Source organism: Diaporthe citri (genome assembly GCF_014595645.1).
Source record: "Diaporthe citri strain NFHF-8-4 chromosome Unknown scaffold_5, whole genome shotgun sequence".
Lineage (NCBI taxonomy): Eukaryota > Fungi > Ascomycota > Sordariomycetes > Diaporthales > Diaporthaceae > Diaporthe > Diaporthe citri.
Genome location: NW_025064850.1, coordinates 5,178,413 through 5,192,091, shown reverse-complemented (window position 1 = coordinate 5,192,091; position 13,679 = coordinate 5,178,413). Strand labels below are relative to the sequence as shown.

Sequence of the window (13,679 nt, the reverse complement as noted above, 5' to 3'; positions counted from 1 at the left end):
GTTGGTCTATAGACGGGAGAAACAAGTATTTTCTGGACCGCGCAGGCAACGCGACAATTTCGATTGGTAGCCAAGCTCTTGAGGATTATTGGGGAAAGTAGTAATGTATTGGGAAGGGTTGTTTGTCACACATTCTCGGAATCTTCCTCGCGCATATGTGCTGCTTCTGTCCCCGGCAAGTGGGGGGACGCAAGTGTCGTTGGTCGGCACCGGGTCGGGGTCGGAATTACAAGCCAATGCGGGCATTGAGACATGTAAATCCGGGGAAGTGCTTTACACTTCATCCCATCTGTATCAGACGTAGCTTGAAGTCGTCATTGACTGCACGCGAGCGGCCTTTAGGAACCTCCCCCCTTGTGAAGCAAACGTTCAAATCAGATATGTACGCCGTCTGTCTAGTCTAGGTGCTCATGCTACATCCAACAAACCAACCCAATGATACAATAGGCAAAGTTTGACATACAGAAACTCAACTAGCAAACACAACACAGCCCTCACACTGCTGTTTAAATGAAAAGATGGTCGCCGCGGTACTTGACAGTCTGCGCATACTTGTTCGTCTCGACACTGTTCGCCCGTAGGGTATCTGGGTCTCGCTTCGGGAAGCCCTCGAACGAGGCCGCATAGGTAGCCACGCTGTGTGCGACCAGCTTAGTATTGAGCTCCCAGGCGGTCACGTTGACGTTGCCCGTGTCGTCGCAGAGCAGGTGGTAGCACTCGTCGAACGCCTCACCCGCATTGCCGCCAAATAACTCGCGCTCCTCCTCCGTCTTGATTACCTCGGCGCCCGTGGCGATCCCGCCAGCGGGGATTCCGGCACGGATGAACCCGTCGTAGTCGCTGCGGCCGTCGAATGGGATGAAGGTGTAGTTGAGATCGTGGGCCTCGTACCAGTCGACGTAGAGGTCACGGAGCTCTTCTGACCCGGTAGGGTGCGCGTCGTTGGTGGCATTGTAGACTTGATAGGCGAAGTTGGGGCTCGCAAGCATGTCGTAGTCCATGAATAGGCGGACCTTGAGGTTTTCGTCAGAGGACAGGTTGGAAGCGTAGTAGCTGGACCCGACCAGGCCCTCCTCCTCGGCCGACCACCAGGCGAAGCGCACGCAGTTGTTAACACGGAATTTGGTAAGCTGCCTCGCCACTTCTAGGAGAGACAGCGTCCCAGATCCGTCATCGTTAATGCCCGGGCCTGCCTCGACGCTGTCAGAATGTGCGCCGAGAGCGACGCAGTTGTTTGGGTCACCCTCGACGGTCTGAATCACGATGTTCTTCGTGATAGCACTATTGACCCATGAACTGATATAAGCAATCGCATCAACCGTCTCATTGCCCTCCAGCTTCTTGAGGAGAGGCTCGGCATCCGCCAGAGGAATGCCGAAAGTGGCAACGTGGTTGTCATCTGGGGTACCAAGCGTTCCGGAGAGCTCGCCCTTCTCGTTATTGTATATCACAGCGGCGATGGCTCCTGCTTTGCCTGCCTGGGCGGATTTGTCACCAAAGGAGCAAGTCCCACGGCTGATGAAGGCGATGTTCCCTTTGACACTGGATGGGTAATCCTCCGACGAGCATCCAGTATTGTCGACAAGGGCCAGATCACCACGGACGGGCTCCCTGTGCTCCGTTGGGGGAGTTAGACTCATGGGTTGGGCGGCTTCATAGAAATCGTTGCCGATCACGAGACGGAACTCTTGAACCCAGCCAACGTATGCAGGGAAAGGCTGCTCCAAGATCTCGTAATAGTCTCCCAGTTCCGAGATAGATTTTCGGATGTAGTCCAACGTTCCCAGATGCCCTAAAAAGGTGTCAGAAATTGAAATGCCGTTGCAGACGCTGACAGCGCCTCTTCTAAGGGGGCTCAGACGGGTGCGGCATTACCTTCACTGCCGATTACTCGTGTTGGGCGGTTGTACTCATGCGAGCTGAGGTTCGCTATATCATACAAGTCCTGGGCGCCCTTGAGAAGTCTGTCGATGGAAATACTGTCCTGCAGGGCCTCGCTATCAACCAGAGGCTTCTTCGCCTCGGTCAGAGCTGCTTGATGGGCATCGTCAAACAACGGCTGTTGTAGCTGGGCGGAGGACGCAGAGACGGCATGAAGTGAGCTTGTGGCAAGCGAAGCCAGGCCGAAGAGTCGGGACACAGCCATCGTGGTGCCAGCGTCGTGGACCCTCAAGAAGCAGTGATGTGTGTGTTGCTTCTGAGAGACCAGAAATAAAGGCGCGTGCAGCTAGATTGACTTTTGAAGCTGATAAGGCGTGATACTTTGACGTTGCGGCGGTGGATCCCGGCAGGCAAGGGGCGAGAGGCTGGGGAAGCGCAGGGGTCATGCAGGGGCTTGCAGGGGTGGTCGCGGCTCAGATGACCACTGATGATAGTGGGAATCCAGCCAGCAGCAAGTCCCATGGTGCTTGGATGATATCAGCGATATCAAGACATTAGGTTCTCGATCCATAGAGAATATTTCGAGATCTCTTGGGCCCTACAGTTCAACGATCGTACCATACACCGCATGTGCTCCAACCGCCAGAATGTCCAGGACCTCGAACCAAGCTTCTCAGGTCTGTGGGTGCCTCAGTGCCTGCAGTCCAGGGGCAGGCAATGTGCGCTAACCCCTTTCTGTTGGCTGGCTGGCTGTGGGCATTTCCCCAACTGCATCACTCAGCATGTCGACTTGCTTTTCCCTTCGTTTGATTCAGATTTGATCGCCATCTCGTCAAAGTTGTTCGACCTGTCCTTACCTTGATAGCGTTTCTGTTTGCATGGGATCTTCAGCGCAGCTTCGTTCAGATTGACACCGTAGCACCTTACCACGTGCCTCGCTCCATTACGACCCAAGGTCCTTGCGCAATCGAGGCCACCTTTCCACCCTTGTTTCATCACGAAGACAGCTCCGAATCAGGTATATCCTCACGTGCCACCTTCATCCGAGACGGAATTGCTAAGTTCTTGGCAGGCTTTCAGCTGAATTTGAAGCAAGAAGCCAGACAAGGTCTACGACGCGGCTGCAGCGCACTGCAGCATGGCATCTCAGTCGGCTGATGCCACAGACCAACCACGAACCATCACACTGCTCCGTCATGGCCATGCCTGGAACAACATGGTCTCAGGCTTCCCATGCAGAGACCCAATCCTGACGGAACGAGGACGGCGTCAGGCCGCAGCCGTCCAGCTCTCCCAGCCGCCCGACCTCATCGTCGTCTCGCCCCTGACCCGCACCCTCGAGACGGCCATCATCGCCTTCGGGCCCCTAATCCGCGGCGCCGGCGGCCCCAACGCCTCCGTGCCCGTTCAGGTCTGGCCCTCTCTGCGCGAGTGCGGCGACAGGCCCTTCAACCACTGCCGCACCCGCTCGCAGCTCGAGAGGCGGTACCCCTTCCTGGACTTCTCCGAGTGCAGCCGGTCCGGCGTCTACGACAACAGCAGCGAGCGAAGGGGCCACCGCCGGGCCCGGCGCGTGCGCAGGCGCTTGATGGAGCTGTCGCGGACGTACAGCCACATCGTTGTCGTCAGCCACCAGGGCTTCATTCATAGGCTGAACGGGGGCTCGGGGAGGTATCGCAACTGCGAGTGCTGGAGCTATAGGGTTGGCGTCGACTTTAGCATCACGGAGGATGGGGAACTTGCTGCTCCATCGGGATCCAATGGCCCGACGCAGGTGGCGGCCGGTGAGGAGAGCGAGGTCAATGAGGCGGACTGAATGGTGATATAGCCATCAGGTCATCGTTGTACAGCCGTGGGCATGGGAGGAGGGAGTTGTACTTTTTATGCTGATTAGCACATAGTATTTGCAGACAGCTTTTGGGGGAGCGCGCAAGTCTTCTTGCAGGAAAGTCCTCTGGTGTTGCTCGGAATATGATTCGAGAGACCCTCCTCGTTGGGAAAAGTAGAAGGTTCGGGTCATTAGTGACACGCTCATGAGGAAGACAGAAATCCAGGCCACAGTGATTTTCGATGAGAAGACAGGGCGCTTGACGGTAAAGACCATGCTAGATATTGGCACAGCGTTTGACGTATGTCGCATGGAGGGTAGAAAGCAGATCCCATTCTCGAACAGGTACACGTCTCGTCCCTGGCACTTTTTAGACTTGTCTCCCCCCCCCCCCCCCAATAAGACGTTACTTGGATCAGCCCGTGCCAGCTTCCACATCGTATCCTTGAAGCATAAGAGATCCATTGGTCCACTACGCGCAACAGAGGGTCGATCCTACCCACAACGTTCTCGGTCAAACGATCCATAGCAGACGACTGAGTCACGTTGCGTTTACAAAGTCCACAGTTCAGATCTGTGGCAGGTCCATGAATTACCCTATGGGACACGTTGGGTGGCTATGACTTGACTTTGACCACCTCCTTGTCGGCGGATCCTTCGTGCTCCTACTGCTCCTCCTGACTGTTTCCTCCTTGGCCTCCTTCTTCGCGCCAACCCCTAGAATAGAAGCGAAACAGCCTGATCATAGTGACCTTAAGACACTACTTGTCAGAAGTAAACCAGCTTCCCATGTTCCTGTTGGCGACCATGGCTCACATGGGCTGGCACAGACCAAGAGATGTGGCAACCCGCGTTCTGTCAAGGTGTTTGCAGGTCTGCCCGACCTTGCCGTTGGTCAGTTGACATTCGAGGCGTAGGGCTTGTCAGGATGAAAATTGTTGTATCGGGTCCCTTGTCGCTGAACAGCTCTCGAGGAATTTCAAGGAAACTGGTTCTTGTGCCGGGCTACATTGGGATGCCGCCTCGGAGGAGGCCATCTTGGGCGCCGTCTCGGAGTCGATTTTGAGGTGGCCTCGGAAATGGGAGAACAACGAGGAGAGCTCGGTGGGTGGAAAGTCTCGAGGTCTGGGTCCTTGCCGAAGACAGACTCTCAAGCGGGAAACCTGGCGTACGCTGATGGAGATTGACTTCGGGCTGTTTGCTGCCAGATGATCAAAGCCGTGGTCGACTGGAGAGGAATCAGTCTGTGTCACGTAAACGGTGTAGACAGTAACAACCCAGTACCTAGGTAGATCAGACATCAAAGCCAGCATGCTCAGCAGTGACCGCGTCGGCACGATGAACCTTGAATCGGACGCGACGGCATGGTCGAAGAAGGGTTGGGAACTTGAATGATTCAACCAGTACTATATATGATGGCGTCAGCACCTCGATCCAGGACAGATAATGGCAGTTAATTTCAGGTCTCAGGAAAGAAACCCGGTTCAGACTAATCCGGTTAGCAGGGCACCCTTTTCTAAGGGCCAACCTTCAAGAGGGTACGAAGGTGGGCTCTGCTCGACCCCCTGCACCGGATGTGCTGTTGGGGCACTGGAAAGTCCTGAGGAATTCCATAGCTGCACTCACCGAGAGAATGAGGCTACCGAGGATTTCTTTGGCGATGAATTAGACGTCGGACTTGCCGATGACGAGAACGGCTGCTCCTGAGTCGGTCTCAACCTTTGACCGGTGCATCGCGGTACTTGTCGTTTTGGCTTTTGGCCATGGAACCTGTCTTCGTTCGGGACACGGTTCTTGTCGCGGAGGGTGTTGTTTTGTGACGATCCAGTCAAGTCGGCAACCTGTGATATGTTAGTAGATGTCAGTCAACGCGTCCAGGCACATACCTGAACCGATCTCTACCGAAGTAGAGAAAGAAAGAAAGAGCGGACTGTCACAAGGGAAGCCGCGGGTTGCTGGAATAATGCTGGCTGGTATCACACAACAGTCATGACCGGTCACTCTCTCCACTTCTTCCCGCAACACGACTGAAAGTCGACCAGACCACCAGATCACCGAACAACCCAAATCATGTCACCCTAAAAGGGGACATGAAATAATTGCGGACTGTCACGTAGGACAGCCGCGAGCGGGTATCCTCAGTTCACCAGCGGGAATGGAATGGTCTGCAATCAGTCGTGCGCGAAAAGAGTGGATCGAGTGGCGGCGAAGAAGAAAGAAGGAAAGCGACAAAAATCTGGTAGTCGGCCCCCAGGGAAGGTGTAAGCCAGAATTCCATATCGCTTTTATCTCTTATCCACCTCTTATCGCTCAACTGCACCAAGGCACTGGCTGCAGCTTGCAACCTTTTCAAAACATGAGCCATGTTTTTTGCAAGTAGAATTGCGGCCATGTCAAGCCACACAAACCTCGACGTTTCCGAAGAGTAAACTCGGGGCACTTTATTTGGTGTAAACAAGTCTGCAGGTACACGGGCAAGTCAAATTGGGAATTTAGTATGGGTAGCAGTTTCAAGAATTAAATTTGCTACTTGCTCGAAGTTATCATTTGATTGTGCTGATGATGGAGACGTCCACAAGTTGTCACGTTGATGCTCAATTTTTAGCCAACATGTTTGCCATTAGATAATTTGACAGTGTCTTGGAACTGTTGACACAACTGGCATATGGTAGTGCTGTACGGCCTTTTGTTATTAAACATGTGCTGTGTTGTTATGAGCGCGTGCGTCGAGCTGAAAAGGCGTCCGCCCTTGCAGGAGGTGCGAGCGGACACTGAGCGCTGCCAAGACAACAACATGCATTTCGGGATGCGCCGTCGCATACGACCACCACGAATGCGAGCAGCCTAGTGGTCTCCAACGGCGCCTTCTACGTCATGATGTAACCTCTCATCAAAGGAATCACATTTGGGAAAGTCCATGCGTCTGCGGGCCTAGCTGCGGGCATCCCAATCTTGCATCATCCTTCACAAACCCAAGCTTCACGTTGCCACCGTTAGCACCTCAGCCGACCCAGCTCGGGCGGCCACGTTTTTCAGCTTCCGACAGCCAGAGAAAGTGCGAAAGCCGGAAACTTTTCACCATGAAGCTCCTGAGCCATATTTTGGTGGCGTCGATTGTCGCGTAAGTTTTGACCGCCAGATGTCGCCAAACAGGCGCGACCAGCAAAACATCACTGACACTCAAAGCAGCATCCCGGCTCACGGCCAGACTGCGTCGTCAACCTCATCCCGAGAGCCGACGACCACCGTCTCCGCTTCCGGGCTCACGGCCACCCTCACGTCGTCGGCCTCCCTCTCCTCGTCAACCTCCCAGGAAGGCTGCCCCACGGTCACCCTCACGAGCAATGTTTGCCACTCGTGCGCGACGCCGGACTGCGTCGAGCTGGAGCCCCTGACCAATTCCTGCGACTGCCCGTCGGCCATCCCCACCGTCTTCGTCGACTACCCCTGCGAGTCCGGCTGCCGCGGCATCGGGTGCGCTGCCAACTACGTCTTCTTCACGGCCAACTGCACGAGCGAGACATCGAGCTCGTCGTCCGGCTCGTCCGGCGCGGCCTCCGCCAACTCGACCGCGTCGGCGACCGGCACCGGGCTCGGGGGGCTGAACTCTACTGCAAGTGGGATTACCTCGGCCGGCACATCAACGAGGAGCGAGTCTGCCACCGGTACAGGCACAGCGGCGGAGAGCTCGTCCAGTATTGCGGCGGCTGGGAGGATGAGGCCGTTCTGGATGGGTCTTCTGTAGGCCCAACGCGTCTGCGGCGGACCATGTGAGAATACATGCACTGCGGTAATTTTTAATGGGTCACAATCTGGATATCGGTAGGGTCTGAAGTTTCAGCTTTATCCGACCATGACTCGTGGAAAGAAGGATGAGTAACAAGGTGGAGGACTGTGGACAAGGCTCACATTCTTGAGAATACGCTCCGAGCTTCGATTCAAACTGTGCAACAGACTATCTATTTACTGTAATTCTACCTTTTTTCACTTCGGCTCAGGCCTCTGAGTGATACCTCAGTTGGTTCCCCGGTAGACACGATGCCCGGTCAATGTGACGATCCAGCAATTTGGGGTGCAAAATATCGAGATGGTACCACGCGGGATTCTATGGGCACTCCAGTGATTGATTCAGGAAGAAGCCAGCGGTCTGGAAGTTTGAGTGAGGCCCAGTGACCGGATACCGTACCGAGCCATCATGCCGGTCTGCGCCTGGAAGAGGTCAGCTCAAATGTTCTTACTGTAATACACGAAGAATTTGCTTAGCTGCTGCCAGTGGGATATGGTGAACCTAGTTCTCAGGACAACTTCGCAATGCCGTTGAGGCTGTCCAGTGAAACAGGATAAGGAGACAAGTGTTGCAACGACCCCTGTCTGTCCAGTGTCACCTAACACGTTCGCCAGCTCATATCGCATACTGGCTAGACTCTTGCCCTGATTTGAGAAAGGGACAATAGAGAACATGGCAATTCGCAAGATCCGCATATCTTCTTCAACCTTTCCATCCAATGAATTCAGACCGTGTCAGTAATGCAATGCGACGTCGATTCTTAAATATATGTGTGTAACCTGCGTATTTTGGCTATGCTTTGCGGCCGTTTCCCTTGTGTGTTCTCTTGCAGACCTTTTACTCGTTCAATGCTGAAACTTGATCCTTTCACTGAGTATAGCCGTCTCAAATTAATTTGGTGAGAGACACATGTTGGTTGGTTCTCATTGTCCTTGCTGAACTAACCTTCTGCCCGTTCAAATGATGGGGCCAACTGGAATGCAAGAACGCGCCCCAGCCTAATACCATGACAGTGTATGTGCGTTCCTAGTCGTCCCACGTTCTGTGACATTCCAGCACGTATCTGTAAGCTGCTCATTCTCGCATACTTCACGAAAGTCGGCCGTAAATAGAGAACAGGAAAGCATCCAAGCATTACTCTTCTTCAACTCCTTGCCCATCGTTCTTGAATTCAATCATTAATACTCGTCATTGAATATGCGATCCGTGAGACTCTTTGCAATTTTAGCCATTTGGCTGGGCTATTCTATCGCGGCTCCGCTTACAAGCAGCATCGGGGAAGATGACGACGATATTGTTCTCAATATTTTCGGAAATCACCGAATTGTCATCAACGAGGTCGTTGCAACTGTGACGGTGACTGCGTTTCCTGGGAGTGCTACTTCCGGTCCCTACCGCCTCGAGGCTGGACCCGGAGCTACACCACCTGGGTCTTTCCAGCCCAATTCAGCAGTCGGCTCAGGGGCCGGCCCTCCGGGTGATCCCGTCTTGGGCAATACTGATCCTGCAGCTCCTCCTCTCACAAACAAGCCATCACCACCAGCTTCTCAACCTACCGTCCTGGTCCCGGCCTGCGACCCTACTCTGGACCGTTCTTCTTTCGACCATCTTTTATTAAGCCCCAGACAGGATTTCTACTATGTTCAACGGGGTATTGGGTCTGGTAGTGGATCTGTTGCCGTTGTGAAAGTCCCACAACTGATCTATCCTGCCGTCCAGCTGCAGGTCTCCTCGGCCATCCGGCGCGTCACTTGCACCACGGACTCGGCTCAGATTCAGTTTGCCAACCAAGCTGCTTATGATACCGCAATATCTAACTGGAGCAAAGCCGGTACATTCATACTTGTGGCGTACGGTGAAGGTTGCGGGTCTGGCCACGCTGCCGGAGAACAGGATTACCTGGTCGTCACCAGTGTAACCGGAGACGGTTCCAGTATCATCACAGCCGTAATCCGTGTCACTGATTTCGAGGGTGCTGTTGGGCGAGAGACTGTTGTCACCATCGACATCGGCACTTTCAACCCTACAAACGGTACTGGTGGTTTCACTGTCATTCCTGGAGCTGGCGACAATCCGGTCAATTTTACCGTGGGCGGTAATTCGGGCGGAAACGGAGGCGCAAGCGGACCTTCTCCGCCCTCTCCGCCCTCTGCCGACAATCCGGTCAATTTTCCCGTGGCCGGTAGTTCGGGCGGCAACGGAGGCGCTGGCGGACCTTTTCTACCCTCTGGCATGGACAATTTTGACCGGCAGCTTGATAACTTAATCGGATTCGTAAGCATTGATAATCCCAAGTTCGATGCTCAATTCTTCCCAACTCCTGCGAACCCCATTATTCGTCACAGGAGCGCCGCGGATCGTGACTCCAAACTCAACATCGAGAAACGTGGCTTCAGTTCCTTCATATCAACAATAGGCGATAAACTCAAATCAGTAAGTGCTAGTGAACTTGATTGTAGGCAAGATACTGACAACTATCGTCACAGGGGGCACGAGAAGCGGAAAGAAAGGCCACAGAGAATTTGAGTTCAGCTCTTAATTTCTTTAGGGACGCGAGAGACAGTCTTGAAGGAGCAGCTTTGAAAGCCCTGGGTGCCTTGTCTCGCTTCACAAGCATTTCCAAAACGTTGAGCGGAAAATACGGTCTTGACTACTACCCATCGAACACTGATACCAAATGGGGCAGGGCTTACAAGCTGTACGAGGCCAATTCTGTCAGTGCTTACTGTGTTGGGTGCGGTGCGAATGGCCAGGTCATTCTCTCGGGCTCCGTATCTTTCTCAATCGCCAACGGTTTTACTTCCGGCACCATTTCAGCAAACGGCAACCTTCAAGGTGTCGCTCAACTAGGTGTAACCGCGGACGTTGTTAAGCAATTCGATCTCACGGAGCAAGTGATCGCACAAGCAGCATTGAGCGACCTTGTTCTCGGTGGGGTCCTAACAATCGGCCCAGCAGTCAAGCTATCCGCGGGTGCCAATCTCGGCTTCGAGGCCAGTGGTAGTCTTCTTGCAGGAGTCACACTCGACTGGCCTGCCGTCAGCGCGACCGTCGATATTATCAAGCCTGATAACACAAAGATCGACGGATTCAGGCCAGACGTTACCCCTGCCTTCCAAGCCGAGGGGTCTGTCACCGCAAGTGTTACGCCCTATGTGAAAGTGGCACTAGAGTTTACCATCGGTCTCCTCCGGGGCCGGTTCAGCAAATCCGTGGCTCTAGTCGACCAGCCCAGCATCAGGGCGACGGCGAACGTCGCAGGCCAGGCTGGGTCGAGCGATGGTCAAGTTACGGGCTCCTTCACCAACGGGTGCAAAGGCGTTCTCTTGGGTGGCACCTTCAGAAATCAAGTTTATGTCGATATTCTTGGCTTCACGAGGAAATCACTCCTCGATTACACGACCGATCCCGTCTCGCGGTGCTTAGGGTTAGTCTGGACAGCCCTCCCGACTTGAGTCGTACTGACGCTCCATAGAGCCCCTGTTCCTCGAGCTCTTCATGCACGCCAACTACCTGCAAATGGCACCGATGCGCTCACGATTTCTATCATGCAGTCTACAGATGGTAATTTCAACCTGCATGCGGCAGATAACGGAAACATCTACTCGATCTCGTCCGATGATTATACGGACCCTGCCGGCGATGACTCCACGGTCGCAAGCTCTCAGTTCCAAGCTCTCGGCACGACCATCGTTGCGGACTCTAAGGATCGCGTCTTGCATGGCTACGCGGATACCCTTGCCAAGTTTGGCGTGAGCCGCCTTCGATTCTCGCCACCCAGTGCTATTCCTCAAACTGCAAGACTCATGTAAGGCAAACACCAAGCGCTGTGATAAATATGTCGTGCATCATAGAAACTAACGCTACATGTTCCTCAGGGCGATCGATCCTTCTGCGAACCCCGAGGGCGGTGACAGTCTGGGAATCCAAGTAGCTCGTGACACCGCTACGAACGTTTTCCATCTTGTCACCTGTGTCTACGACATGCTCTATCCCAAGGTCTTCCTTGTTGCTGCGGACAGCGTGTATGCGGGTTTGGAAAAGCTTGAAAGCAACGACGCGGACATGACGAAATCAGTAACGGGGGGCCGTGTCCGCCAATGTGGTCTTCTGGCGTATGCAAACGGCTACAGCAAGTCCTAGGCCCGGATGTCCAAATGTTTGATACTAACGCAGTGCACTCATCTAAAGGAAGGCTTTCCTCTTGATGTACTCAGGTGCTTTTTCAGCACACTGATGATGATTGTACTTGTAATGTTTCACTTCGATACTATTTAATACGGCTAAAGAAAATGGAAGGGCTGATTGTGGGAGAATGAGCTGATACAGCGCTGTTCAATCTACTCTTGCAGCGTTGTGCCCAAACCCCAATGCGCCATCTCCTGTCCCACGTTCCTTGACGGTTTGGGTGTCTGTGCGACAGAGGCTTTGTACAATGAGGTACCGGTATACAACTCGCCAGAGGAGTCGCGTGTTTCCAAGTATGTAAATACGGAAGCCTTCTTTCTAATACTAGGTATTTGTGTTCAGTTGAAAACTGAAGGGCATAATTACCCTTATTTGCATATTATCGATCTTCTAGCCCGCCTCCTTAATAAGATCAGTCGGCTATAATAAACGACTCTGTCTCGGACTTCCACTCTAAGCCTGTGATGAAAATCAGAACGGGTCATGGGACATTTCACAATACGAAGCTTTCAACAAGGTCTGTTGGCCCAATGGCAAGGCGTCTGACTACGACTCATGATCAATCGTGAGACACCCGAAATCAGGAGATTGCAGGTTCGACCCCTGCACAGATCAATAACTTACTTTTAGCCGGCGTTGCAAGGTCTTCGCGTTCCATTTTGCCACCACGATCTTCCTACTATTCTGTTCATTCAATTTCAAAGTTTCCTTCTGTGTAGACTGAATACATCCGTTTAGATCTTCTACTAAGCTAGAATAATCCGGAGTGTACCGGGACAGTGCAGCGCAACCATAAGCTTGTACACCGGGCCACAGGTTTCCCCACTAGCGGCCCACATTCCTTCTTCCTGAAAGCGATGCAGCTCAGTGTGTCAATTCTGCGTTCAGCCAGGGGCCCTTCGTCTGTGACAACTTACTTATAATTACAGGTCAACACACTTTGCTATAAATAGCTCAAGATTCACAGCTTTGCACATACATATTCGGGATTTAGCAGTGCAGTGAGGGTCTTCCTGTCAACGGATGGACTAGCTCCCAATGAGTGCAGAGCTCTTCACCACTTGCGTGTGTTATACTTCAATATTACACAAGTTCTCCGAAGCGGTACAGTGGAGATGCGCCTCTATCATATCCGACCAACTCTACGTAAGTACAGGCTCAAAGAGACCTATGATGCATATACTTTCCGTGTCTCAAAGGTTTGACTTGCCGAATAGCAGAAGTACGCAGCAGAAGGCTTGAAACAAAGCCAGCACGCTCTGCACTAAGACATGAAGCACGGTACCTTAGTACATAACGTAAAACATCAGCAAAGTATGTAGCGTACTGACTAGGTACACACTTTGTGGAACTCCTCATACTAAAGCTGGAACAGTACTCAAGAAGAGAAAAGACACGAGAATAAACTGCTGCGTCAGCTCTATATAATTCCTGACAATTCAAATTGTTCTTGCTCTGGATACACACACGCACTGTCTTGTGTTTGCATAGAAGTCTCCAGCAAGCGGAGTCATCAGATCCTTACAACCAAGACGCCGCAATGTACCTACAGTACCTTCTTCACACGACGTTATTCGTCGTTGCGCAAGGCATGATTCCACCGTCCAAGCTGAACGTCACTGCTATTGGAGCACATAACAATAATTCGAGATTCGAGTGTTGGCAGCTCGAAGACTCTGGGTTCACTCCTGCAGTTGTCAAAGGAACAACCGGAACTGCCATTGCATCTTTAGGCGAAGTAGACCGACTCTCAGTGTCAATTGGGCCTGCTGGATTACACGGCGGCCTCCATGTGGCACCACAGCCTCAGTAAGTAACTTTTGATGGACCCAATAGGAGAACCTCTCATTGTCGCCACTGGTACCAATTCCTAACATTGAATAGGTGGGTTGTGATTACCTCCGGAGTCGCACTCCTTACCGTCCCCGAAAAGGATCAGTATCCTGAGCATTTGTTTTCGGCTGGATCGGAATTCGGTCTGCTGTTTGCGGCTGA

The 13,679-nt window shown here is 52.9% G+C and overlaps 4 protein-coding genes and 1 non-coding gene across 5 annotated transcripts; 4 read left to right on the top strand and 1 right to left on the bottom strand.

Moving 5' to 3' along the window:
* Nucleotides 1-506: 506 nt before the first annotated feature.
* Nucleotides 507-2,146, bottom strand: INS49_011954 (uncharacterized protein; the record flags this gene model as incomplete). The annotated part of the gene is made up of 2 exons (XM_043172661.1): nt 507-1,792; nt 1,876-2,146. 2 exons carry the CDS (start codon nt 2,144-2,146, stop codon nt 507-509), a joined length of 1,557 nt encoding a protein of 518 aa, XP_043024406.1.
* An 873-nt stretch (nt 2,147-3,019) lies between these two features.
* INS49_011953 (uncharacterized protein) lies at nt 3,020-3,697 on the top strand (the record flags this gene model as incomplete). Its single annotated transcript, XM_043172660.1, has 1 exon — nt 3,020-3,697. The coding sequence occupies one exon, from the start codon at nt 3,020-3,022 to the stop codon at nt 3,695-3,697; it is 678 nt and encodes a 225-aa protein (XP_043024405.1).
* A 3,092-nt stretch (nt 3,698-6,789) lies between these two features.
* Nucleotides 6,790-7,454, top strand: INS49_011952 (uncharacterized protein; the record flags this gene model as incomplete). The annotated part of the gene is made up of 2 exons (XM_043172659.1): nt 6,790-6,830; nt 6,899-7,454. The coding sequence occupies 2 exons, from the start codon at nt 6,790-6,792 to the stop codon at nt 7,452-7,454; spliced, it is 597 nt and encodes a 198-aa protein (XP_043024404.1).
* A 1,239-nt stretch (nt 7,455-8,693) lies between these two features.
* On the top strand, nt 8,694-11,639 carry INS49_011951 (uncharacterized protein; the record flags this gene model as incomplete). The annotated part of the gene is made up of 4 exons (XM_043172658.1): nt 8,694-9,929; nt 9,983-10,923; nt 10,972-11,304; nt 11,375-11,639. 4 exons carry the CDS (start codon nt 8,694-8,696, stop codon nt 11,637-11,639), a joined length of 2,775 nt encoding a protein of 924 aa, XP_043024403.1.
* A 561-nt stretch (nt 11,640-12,200) lies between these two features.
* Nucleotides 12,201-12,299, top strand: INS49_011950. The gene has a single exon. It is a non-coding gene; the product is annotated as a tRNA-Arg (tRNA).
* The last annotated feature ends 1,380 nt before the right edge of the window (nt 12,300-13,679 follow it).